Source organism: Sceloporus occidentalis, unplaced genomic scaffold, assembly GCF_023333645.1.
Source record: "Sceloporus occidentalis isolate IW3139 unplaced genomic scaffold, rSceOcc1.0.p SCAF_166, whole genome shotgun sequence".
Lineage (NCBI taxonomy): Eukaryota > Metazoa > Chordata > Lepidosauria > Squamata > Phrynosomatidae > Sceloporus > Sceloporus occidentalis.
Genome location: NW_028317146.1, coordinates 224,441 through 237,409, shown reverse-complemented (window position 1 = coordinate 237,409; position 12,969 = coordinate 224,441). Strand labels below are relative to the sequence as shown.

Here is a 12,969-nt window from a genome sequence, read left to right as displayed (position 1 = left end):
ACATAACTTGTAAATATAAAACCAATCATGTGGATCTTCTCTGCTTGCCACCCAATTCGAAATTTGGCTTCCAAAGCTTCATGGGCATTAAAATAAAAAGCATAAGTCTAACCTTATGAATACTATGATAACGTAATCTAATAATTGGTAGTACCCCTAGGTTTTCCTATAATTACACATCTAAAAGATTATATCATATTGCTAACATTTTAAAGTACTAATTTTAAATAAGTACTTTCATAATCGGGCAGGCACGTTCCCTGAGCATTTTCCCCAGGGATGGGGTCTATCAAGGGTGAGGTATTTAGGCATGGGTAAAATATACAGAAAGATTTAAGAAGCTTTTTCAGCAGCCATATAAACTAATCTTTCAACCTATCCATAGTCACATGATTAAGCTACAATTACCGTATATTCCGGCGTATAAGACGACTTTTTAACCCCAGAAAATCTTCTTAAAAGTCGGGGGTCGTCTTATACGCCGGGTACTAACCGAGTACCGAATACTTACCCAGCCGGAGAGTCCCACGAAGCCACAAATCTCTAGGGGAGGGGCGAGTGGAGAAGCCGCCTCCCCTGGGCCGGTCTTCAGGGCCACGCCGAGGTAGGTGCAAGATCGTGATCTCCCCAACTAGCCCTGATCAGCAGGGCTGGTTGGGGAGATCATGACCTCCCTCTAACTAGCCCGACATTAGGGAGCTCGAGGTCTGGCACTTCAGACCTCGGCTTCCCTGCTCCCTAATCACTACGTGCCGGCTATTGATGCCGAGAGCGGTGATGATGTCATGTCAGCGCATGTCATCAATTGCCAGCCCGTAGTGATGAGGGAGCAGTAAACAGAGGTCTGACATGACAGACCTCGCGCTCCTACGACTGGATGGAAGAAAGAAGATAGAAGATGAGAAAGGTAAGAGATGGGGAGAAAGGGGTGTGAGTGCAGTGTATGTATGTTGGTGTGATATGGTCAGTGTGTTTGTGTGTTTGTAAGCTGGTGTGTGTATATATATATATATATGTGTGTGTGTATATATATACATGTGTGTGTGTGTCTGTATATATATATATATATATATATATATATATATGTGTGTGTATATACGTGTGTGTGTAAAGGCAGGGGTGTGTGGTGAGGGCAGTGTATAAATGTGTATGTATTGACAGGCGTATGTTAGTATGTGTAGAGATATATGTATGTGTGTGTGTGTGTGTGTGTGTAAGGGCAGTGTATGTATGTATGTATATGTCTGTATAACAACCAGCCAATCACCAGTAAGGTACATCGCTTGCCGTGATTGGCTGGTTGTTGTACGCTGGGTAGAGGGGTAGTCTTATACGGCGAGTATAGTCCAAACTCTATATTTGAACTGGAAAAGTTGGGGGTCGTCTTATACGCCCAGTCGTCTTATACGCCGGAATATACGGTACTTTGGTGAGATAGAAATACTGTATGATTTCAGAATAAACTCTAGGCACTTTATGCATTTTGGTAATACAGACAATGTAAAAATCATCAGAACACGTGGAACAGCACTTATAAACATCTGCTGTATATACCTGTGTCATATGGAACTGCCCCAGGACCAAATTAATTCCATCCCTCTCCTACCTTTGCTAGATTATACTTTTGTAAATAATTTCTAGGCATGTTAAAATGTCCCTTTAACCTGTATCTAAAATATTGTATTGTAAAAAAAAAAACACCTTTTTTGCCTATTTTTTTATCATTTATACTGAAAAAAACTAACCACATTAACTTTTTCGCTTGCTTTCTTTCAAATATTTTTTCTTGGCTAAATTAAGAAAGCTAGTTGTTTGAGTATGGTAATAATGCTGATATGTGAACGCGGGAATCTTCATTATCTCTATTTACATTAGTGAATTGCAAACCAATAGAATCATTTAAAGAAAAACCTTAAAAAAACCCAAAAAACAAGTCTTGTCCAAAACTGAGGAATTATTATATCCAGTCTCATATAACCTTTTCTTAAGGGCGATATATATATATATATATATATATATATATATATCTATATCTATATATGTATATATATGATAAACATATCAAGAATAAAAAAGTAAACTACAATAAAGGTGCACACAAGTATGGACTCTAGCAATGTAAAGAACATGTCCAAATATTGTATAATGTTCAGGTCACTTCCCCATAATGCTATGTAATATTCCACTGACCAGTATCATGCATACATTACATTTTGTGAATATTTTAATATTTATATTTCATATACAGAACTCATCCAAATATTTTAACCTCTTGCTAATAAAATGATACCAATGTTTTGCATGTTAACTTTCCTTTTAAAATGATCCTCAAATCAAATTTCTAATAACAGCAGAGCCTGAATACGAAAAGACAAATTTAAAAGGCTGGACCGAGCATTACAACTTATATTTAAATTCTGCTTTGATGGAAAAATTATGTTAAAGGAATGCTTATTGCAATTTGCTTCACTGTCCCTTAAATACTATGGATGTGATTTTTCATGTTATCCATCATTTAAAACAATTTAGGTAATAACACTCTGGCATGCGTCCCCAACTATTTTATTTATGTCATTTGCTTAGCTTAGCGGAATGCGGTACCTTTCTTATTTGCCAAATGCACTTTGTAATATTTGTTATGGCATGGTCAACGTATAATTTATTGTCAAATAGAAAAATAGGTCAATGGTAATGTCACTTGATGATCAACCCCCCAAGTTTAATAAAACATCACACCAGCTTGTATTCTAGCACAGCAGTTGATATTTTATTAAGACTACCTGGCTATAGCAGTAGGGTAATTACTGTGCTGTCAGAGTGATAAGTGGGATTAATGGTTGTGTGATGCACTTTGGTCTGAATAGTGCTCAGAGAATTGCAAGATGGTATTATTATAACAGCCTGTCTGCAGTGGCATATTCCCAGTAATAAAAAAATAAATAAATAGGAAAGTATATATTTTGTGCCTGAATTGCACCCCCCCCCCTTCATTTGCATGTGACATTTTCAGCAGCTGTTTATACGCAAGGTACGGCAACTCAATAATTAAAAAAGGAATTAGTTGGTTACAAGATTTCTAGCCATACCTAGTAGTTTTTGCAATGGCTTTGCTGCATAATTCAACTCCATTGTCTGTTTTTACCAAGAAATATGATATTATAGCACCTTTTCTATATTTCTGATTTATAGTAGACACTGAAGGACCTCAGTGTCTCTCCTTGCACTCGAGATTGGAGAGATCATAAGCCTATGCAACACTGAATGATCAGCCAAATCACTGCACCTTGTGCCATGTGTTCTGGAAAATTGGCCTCAATAGTGCTTATCATATTCAAGCAATCATTTTCCTGGCAATGGTACATGCTGTGGCACAATGGAAAAAAAGAAAGTTGTAGATAGTCATTACTAGCGTTGGATTAAAAATACCTTTACAAAGCTACTTGGCTATTTTTAGAATCAGTTCTAGTTTTTGCATAATATAACGTTTTCAGGAAGCTGAGCGTTTTCGTTTTTGTAGTAGCTCAATCTACTAGACAAACACCTCGACTCTTTAGAGAGTATGAAATTCCTGATGGAAATTCCTAAAAGTCTATGGATCAACAGACTTCATTGTAGTCCATGGAGCAGCACAGCTTAGTGAAAAGGGCCCTGACACTGCGAAGAGGTGGGCTTCTCCTGTCCTCCTGTGACCTTCTGGTGGGAGGTAGCGGTGATTGCCTACTGGAATGAAAATGCCTGATCACGCATTTCTTATACAGCAGCGTATCATTACACACAGTCAGCAGGAAGCCAGCGATGCTGATGGGGGAGTCCTGCAACAATGATAGAACATACCGGTACATCCTAATGGGTGTCTTGGCACAGCTTTTAAGCAGTACGTCCATATGGCCACAAAGGGGTTAACGTGATCACTGTCTTAGTGTAGTGTAAGTGCAGAAATATTGCTTTTTTTTTTATTTTCATGTCAGCATCAAGATTATTCCATAAGCAAATTAAAGTGTGGTGTCTGATCGAATGAACAGCTGATGGCATGATTGTGCTTTCAGCTACAATAACTTATGCATTCCCACTTTACAACTTCTTTATGCATAGAGAATGGACCAAGAAATATCAAAATATTAGGCTTATTTATATGACAAGTGGCTACATTAAACAGCCAAGGAATGATGCCTTTTATACAATGGGTTTGTGTCTTAAAGCTAATTGACCTTTCATTTAATGTAGACCAGAAACACATCCGCTTCTAACTCATTTAATACTTCGATACTGCTTTTCCATGTCAGTGCCATTTTGATGTAGGTATGTATCATTTATGAGTTGCTGGGGGCTTTTATCTGTATTATTCTATATCAGTATTTTTTTAATCTCCATATTTTCTCTCCCCTTGTATCATAACAATTTTACATTACTTTAAATACATGACTTTTACATAAAATCATAATTAAAATATATTTTATATAAAAATTAATGCTCTTTTTCTATACCTCTGCTCTCCACATTCCTAAGCAAACTTACCTCCCTTCTATCTTTTATGGCCACAATCGTTTACAAAAACAAAATAGTATCAGATAAAACATTGTCCCCCATGATGCTATTTATGTGGTACCACAACCCCTCTCCTTGCCAGCAGTCCCCATCAACTGCTTAGTGCTGTTGCCATAACAACGTTCCTGTTGTCCTTTTTTTCCTCCTGTCTCACTACTTGCCCACTTGACAATATTTCCTTGCACCTCCTTCCTTCTATTTCTAGTGTATTTACACCTAACCTAATTCATCTTTTTTAACATCTCTGCTTCCATTGGCATGTTCAAATCCCTCTTCAAACATGTCCGAATCTCTCCTATAATCCTAATACACCTTTCCCGGATCCCACATCCTCCTCTTACTACTTGCCTGTGTCACTTATCCTCATGGTCTCCAAACCACTACATCATTTCAATCTACAGTTTTCTAATTCACTATTTTTGTTTTAGTTAACTCTAAAATATTACTTTATAATGCTCCAGTTTCTATCAATGACTAAGACAGTCCACCAAGATTACCAACTATCAGGGACCACTCTGCAGCCTTTGACTCCCTTCTTCTGTTAACTGTTCACTCTTATTATATATGTTACATAGCCCTCTTCTGGCTTAAATTATGTCACTCTCACCATACCTTTAGCATCTCTCCTCCCCAGGCGTTTGTTTGTCTCCTTGACTGGTCTCTGTCGGTGTGTTTTAGTGCTCAGTTCTAAAGCCTCCACTCTATTTACACACTATTGGAAGTCTTTTATGGGTCCTATTGTCCCCTCTGTGCTCATGACATCCTAATTTACCTTTACTCTGTGTACTCCTCACCCTCTTCTAACTCAACTCGCTATCTCTCTGAAATCACACCCTAGATGGCATCTCACTGCTTTAATCTCAATATCACAAGGACTGAGCTTGTTATTCCTCGGTCTCTTATATTTTGTGATAACCCCACCACTGTTTACATAACAGTCCAAGTTTACTGCCTTGACATTACACCTCATCGTGGTCTCTCATTCACCTCTCACATTTAGTCATACACCAAAGCCTGGGAAATATCTCTTGAATGTGTCCCTTCCTCACACAAGATGCTATTAAAATATGAATTTGGTCCTTTGTTATATCCTATCTGGTTCATTGCAACTCTCTACTAAGTAGCCTGATCCTCCCCTATCACTTCTCCAATCCATTTTCTGTTGCCACACTCACTACCCATTCAGAATTAAAACGGTTGATCCTTGCCTACAAAGAGCTTAACAACATTGTGCCCCCTGTATTTCTGCTGTTATCTCCAACTGCCTCTACCTGTTTGGGAATGTGCCCAATTGGACATTTGTATTTTACCTTTATAATCTTTCTTTTGCTGTTTTGCAAATTATATTTTATTGTTATTCTTCCTGATGGTTTTTGGTATGTTTTGCATTTTAAATACACTTGTGGTATTGATGTACATTATATTACTACTGTTTTACAATTATTTTGTGAGGATCATAGAACTGGGCCTTTTTGTAGCATTGATGAATAGCAACATTTTGAAAGGCTTTTTTTGCAAGTGTGCCCCTATATAACATTTATCTTGACAGGCCATTGCTTCACATACAAAGTACAGAAGCAGACGCGGGTCTGATTGCATCTGTCTCTCTGCTCGTATTTTGCTGTTGGGCTACAAACATTTTCTTTTTGTGTCTTTATTGTAAGGTCAAGTCGGGAGCAGATGCTGCTTATCATGGTTACCAATCTTTCACATAAGAACAGATAGATTCAGGAGAACAAGAGAAACAAACAAAAATAAAATAAATGTGAATAAATGCCAACTTTGTAGCATGTCTGTTAGTTCTGTCATCAGTAGATAAAAGTCCAGTAAAGGTTCAAATATTATCAATTTTCAGGCAAGTTAAACCGTAGAAAGGTTATCATTTTAGTGGTATAAATAGATTTACCAAATACTTTAATGCATAAAAAAATATTTGTCCTTTGTTCATGTTATTGTTAATTTATATAAAGTTTAATTTAATATTCATGAAATTTAGCTAGTGTTCGACAAATGTAATAAAAATATTTTAGATAGTTTTATGTGAACTAATGTGAATATTGGCCAGTATTGGTGTAAGCGATTTTACATTACATGCTACTACTACGGTACTACTATACAATGATGGGTCTTTATTATGTAGAATTGCTTATGCAATTTTGGTAGCCCATGTTACAATGGGTAAGAAATCAAGAACTGTGTAATCTCTTTGTACATTACAGCTACAGGATAACCACTTAAATAAGACATCTTTAATCTCATTGCTAATCTTTGCTCCACTCTCATTTTTCCTAATAAGGAAAAAATAATAATCATGAACCTCGTAGCTATCTCCATAATAACCAATGGATAAAGCAGCTATGACCTAGACATAAGTTTCAGTGTGGATTTTGTTTAATGTTTGTGATTATATGTAATTGGACTGCATTTTTTATATAAAAAAATATTTGCTGTGCATTAATAATTGCTAGCCTTAAAAATGCTAATTTCTGATTGTTCAATGCTTTATGTTCTTATAGATGCTTGAAGTGTGCAGATGCTCCTTGTCAAAAGAGCTGCCCAACTAACTTGGATATCAAGTCATTTATCACAAGTATTGCCAACAAGGTATAGTAAGGTCTTTCTTTGAATAACATGGTTTTCATGGTACAACATCATCCACTTGGAATGAATACAATGCCTACATCTTTGTGTGTATTGTACACAAGTGGTAATAGGACATTGAATGCATATGTACACATCTGGCTCATGAGGAGTGGGGGAACATGAACCAAAACTGAGCCTACTAACAACAAACCCCCACCATTGCTGGGCTGAGAATTAAAACTAGCACTGAAAATAATTTCATTCCAGCCCCATAAATCAGCACCTTTATCCTCCTCTTCATATCCCCCAATATCATCATATCCCCCATATTCATAATATTAATTGACAACCTATTACTAAGGTCTACATTCATATTACAAACTTAAAAATTAAGTACATTTATATGGGACTAATATGTAATGCTGGAATTTTATTTATTTTTTGTTAACTTTATTATTATTGAAATTGAGAGGCAAACTATGTAACTGGAACCCTGTTTCTTTAAAAATCCCTATATCTTTTCATAGTTGTCATTATATGTATTAGATCTCTGTGTTAAAGACTGATAGCTTTAGTGTATGAAGTTCAAATCCACTCAGTACAAGCTGTAAGCAGACACATCCAGCTGTGATCACTTTAATTATTAATCCATATATATATATAAAGAGATGCCCAGGCTTGCTTGTGTGATCCTTCATTCAGACTCCATGCTTTGTAGTATTATTTTACATGCGGTTAACCCAAGTCCTTTGTCCCTTTAACAGCTGAGTAACAGAGCCTACAGATGCTGTGTATTGATTTTATAATCCGTTGTGGTTGATACTCTCCTTGGAGGTCTACAGGAAACTCATACTGGAATAAGCAAGCTATCCTTAGTCCTTACTTTTGGAGGTTTGCTAATTTAAAAAATATTTAGATATTGTTTGAGGAGAGAGCTCAGGCCAGGACTGGCCATCTGGCACACCAGGCCAATGCCGGTAGGCTGTTAGGGCCAAATACTTACCAATACTGCCACTCCAGTGGCAGATCGGGTACAACAGTGTATGGTCACCGGCTGTATATGCATTGTCACACACTGAGTATAAAAATATAACATGCTGCCTTGCTAATGCAGCCTGAGGCCACATAGTTTAATATTTTTGTTTCAAAATAATGGCTCTTGTATTTGGGCTCTTTTCTGAACTTTATATAGTTGGAAGAGCTGTATTTGAGTGACAAATGTAATGAAAACCAGTGATAGCCCTGGCAAGAAATTACAGATTATCCCAAGTCTCAAAAAGCAACAGAGATAAAAATTGTTCAAATAACCTCCTGAGATTTTGCTCTCTCTTTAACATTTGATAATATCGAGGCTTGCAAAGCTGTCTACTCACTTAAGTGGCACCTCAAACTTGGAAAACAGGTAATGTTCACTGTTGGAGGTGTTTGATTTAATCTAGAACATTTGCTGTCAACCGCTAAAGCTCTGGGTTTTGATGATTTCCAGAATGCTAAATTAAATAATGAATCTACAAAGTGGTTTTTACCTTTAAACATGGCTTTGAGTGATTGGCCAATTAGTAATTATAGAGACATATTTGCTGCATTGTCATGCAATTGTATCCTTTAAATCCAATTCTGATTTTTTCTTTCTTTTTCCAAATTTCCATATGTCTGAAACCATCAAAATCTCTCTAAAATATAAATGCAAAAATAATTACATACTTGCTTTTAGTGGTCTGTTGGTTTCAAAATACTGTATACTGTATCTATGTGCCAATTAAATACTAGCAGCTATTTTTATTTAGTACTTATACTGCAGAAGAGAAAAATGAAGGTAGTGATAGTAAACTATGGATAAAGATGAATTGTAGGCAATGCATGGTTGCATGTGTGTTTGGGGGGACGTAAATAGATTTTCATTTGCTTCTGAGCCCAAAACTAAAGAAATAGGGATAGGCACATTTACCAAACTACCAGCAAATTCCCTTTCATATACCTAAATGTTTTGCTCGTCATTCATCAATTCAACAATACACAATTGATGTTTTCCTATAGACATCTATCTAGTTTTCATTGATTTTTTACGTCTTTTATATGAAAGAGGGCATATTTGGTTGTTGCTGTCGATATTCTCTCTGTCTATTTCCAGAAAGTAGGTATTAGAAAAAAGCAAAAACACTTTATCCGTAATTTCTGTGGTGGATGAACCAAACTGTTCTGCCAGCCTTTTTAAAAAAAAATAAATAATCAAAAATGTTTTTTTGTCTATTGGACATTTCAACTTTATCTGCTCTAGTACGATTGACATGCTAACAAGGCAGGACTGGGAAATAAACCAGCATTGTAAATAATTGAACACCACCCTCATATTTCATGGTGCATTTTTTGGGCACACTGGACATGTCGGGTTCTGGCCCCAATATTTTTTGTTCAGAACAGAGACAAACCCTGCATTTTAAAGTAATTAAATACGAAAACACATAGTTCCTAATATCACTGTGGCCCATGACATCATGTAATGGGCTACAACCAACTGAAAGAGCACCGGTTGAGCTTGTATAGTGCAATAAAAGTTTAAAAATTAACCAAATTAGATAAAATACTGAAAACAACAATATTTAAACCATAGAATATTAGTTTTATAAGAATTATAAGAGTTAAAATCTATGATCAAGATGGAGGGGGACACGTGTGAGCTGCATGGATTATCAGAGTGAGCGAGTTTGTGTGTATGTATATATATATATACACACAAATCTGTGGGTTAGGGGATTATTATTATAATGGCTGTATGTGTATGTAAGTGTATGGTTTTAGATGCATGTACATTTAAGTGTATGTTAGTATGCACGTATACATGTGTGTTTATATGTATAAGTGCATGGTGTAAGAGTGCTTATGTGTGTGTGAATGTATGCATAAGTGTATGGTATTGCAGGGGCTGTGTGTGTATGAATGCATAAGTCTTTGATGTTAGAGTGATGTCTATGCCATATTTGCCCCAAACAGCTTGCATGTACCATTTTTGCCCCCACATAGCTTGCATGTGCCATCTTTGGCCCCTAAACAGCCTGTATGTGCCATTCTTGTCTCCAAACAGCTTGTCAGTGCCCCCAGCCTACCTGTGCCATCTTTGTCCCCAAACATCATTCCTGTGCCATCTTTGCCCCCAAAAATGTACATACCCATGCTAACATCCATGCGCAGTAGAAATAAGTCTATGTGTGCCTACAACCTTGTCTTTCTGCAAAATCTTTTTTGCACATGTAGCGTCACTGGTGGCTGTGGCCATGGTCACATGTATAATTAGATGGCCAGTCTCAAGACAGGCCACAGTGGAGGCAGCCTACTGGGAAATCTCCCAGTAGGCCAGTACAGTCCTGCATACTGATCAGGTTGATTTTAAATGAGCTTCCTGCATTTTCTCCTTAGTGGTAACCTCCATATGCTATTAAATGCAATAACTTTATTGAAACCAACTATATGAATAAATGAATGCATTTGAAGCATAGAATTTCCCTCAGATGTCAATCTGAAAACTAAAATAGAATGGCTGACAGATGGTTCTAGTTGCCATAGTTATAATTACACAGAGAAAAATGTTGTAAGGTTTAGCGACACCAAGTAAAGACGACATTGTATCAATTAAGCAAGACTCTTTTCTTGCAAAGAACTGTCACGAAGTCTTTTGTAAGGCCAATTTTTAAAAGTTACTTTTCATTTAGTTGTAAGAAGTGTTCTTAAAGGATTTTTTTTTACTATTAATTTTCAACCTACCTGTCATAAACTCATTAAGGATAATCATTTAGAGCATGTTTCTATACACCTCCAGATTTCTAAAGCAGTAATATGCATGACAAACTTTTATAGGCACTAGGTTGAGCAACCATTTATAGTATAAGGACAAATGTAATTAAAATATTTGTAAAAACTGCTAGACAAACTGCTCAGACGCATATTCAGATCTTTTTGATTTTTTCATCTGATTCGTGGGGCATTTGGCATTGTTTTCATGGCTTCATGCGAATCACGAATTTACCAAAATTCTTCACATTTGCAATTCCTACAAATCCGAATGCACAAGTCTAATCATAAGAAGTCGTCAGTTTGTTAAAAGTCATATGCATAAATTATTCACCAAAGGCAGATTGAGAGGGTCTGTTATGAGTAAGTGGTTAAGGGACACATCTTGCCCATGTTTGGCCATACAATCTAGCTGATCTATGCAGCTGCATAAAGTGCCAGCCTGGTTTTGGATGACACCACAAGATTCTCTTTCAGCAGGCTAGTGTATGTACGGTAACAGAGGGCTGTGGGACACAGGTAGATGAAACCTTAGGGCAATGGCATAATAAAAAATGCTGCGCCTCCTCCTGTGAGACATTTGATTGGGTCCCCAAAGTTCCTCTTACACGCACGCAAGAACATACTTACACACACCCTAACATACTAACATATTTACACATATACACTAAAGTACTTTTGTAAACTAACACATACTTGCACATACATACTAACACACACAAACACTAGCATACATACTTACACATAGTAACAACCACAGTACAAACCAGGGGAGGTAGGTAATGCTGAGTGGCTGCAGGGGCCTCTGTTATGCCAGCATCCTGTTTTTGTCCATAGTTTAAGCTGTCTCACTGGCTTATGATAATATGTGATATTAAGTATTAGATTTTATGTATAATATGTATTATGTATAATATGCAGTTGTTAGTCAATATTTCAATTATAAAATGATCTACAATTTTATGTAAAATGTTGCTTTGGCAAAATGGCTACAACCCTAACATTAAAATCAAAAAAGTATGTTCAAATGTCACTGGATTGTTAAGTAAAGTTTTTGTAGGCGCCCCTGTTTATATTAGACATTTCACAGTAGTTATGTTTTGTTGGTTCCCCAACTGTCTCTATCATTTATCATGCCAGCATAAACCTACTCCTGGCTACTTTGTTTGTCAAAAATGAACAATACAAATGCTATGAAGCACATCAAGAACCTTAAACATATTGTAACATGACTTCAAGTCTGTCCATTGCTTAACAATCATGAAAGGCTTTGCTATCTGTGTGCAAGTCTGTTTTCTCATAATCAGTCCCCTGCAATGACATAGCAAACCAGTAAGAACATGTGTTATTATTTTAAACAATATTCATGATCTGTCATGCTGATTTAAAGAAGGCTTAAAAATAACTAAAGTAAAGCACATGGCATAGCACAAATTAAGGGATTTTAGTACATGCTTAAGGTTTTTATACCTTTAGTACCTGTTAAGCATTGAAATCCTTTAATAATCACCCTAGTTTGCATCCAACATTTCCTACAATCAAGAACTATTTTGCTTTTCAAACACAGAAAAATTATCTTTTAAGCTTTTTTTTTTTAGTTTTAATGTTGAAATGTCCTGTCAAGATCCCATTGCATAAAACACATTATGATTTTTTGGGCAATTTAAAGCTAGCTTACCTTTTGCTGGCACTATAATAAACTGGCTGTGAATTCTAAAATGGGTAAGGTACACACAATAGTGTCACTTAAAATGTCAGACTGTTCCTTGACAATCCGTATTTAAAAGAAAATAAAAATAAAATCTGTATCTTTAGATACCTCCAAAATTTTTAAAATTGTGGTTAGCAATAAGACCATGTGTTATGTCATATCAATGCAGTATATTTTTATATCATACTTTGAGTGTTTTTTATGGTGAAATAAAATCTACATCTTGTTATGCCATTAAACCTATGTTTAACCTTTTGAGTCCCAGGGACTTAGTCATGCATTTTAATGTATAACCCTTCACTTTATTGGCCTCAAAATTGTTATTATCTGTCTCCGTCCCTCTT

The 12,969-nt window shown here is 36.2% G+C and overlaps 1 protein-coding gene across 1 annotated transcript in view; it reads left to right on the top strand.

Annotated features, from left to right (window-relative positions):
• LOC149279414 (dihydropyrimidine dehydrogenase [NADP(+)]-like) overlaps positions 1–12,969 on the top strand; it is a gene marked incomplete at its 3' end in the record, with an annotated part of 261,334 nt that overhangs the window by 54,084 nt on the left and 194,281 nt on the right. The window contains exon 4 of the mRNA XM_089501186.1: positions 7,062–7,149. Within this exon, the coding sequence (XP_089357312.1) occupies positions 7,062–7,149 (88 nt within the window). The remainder of the gene's footprint in view (positions 1–7,061; positions 7,150–12,969) is intronic.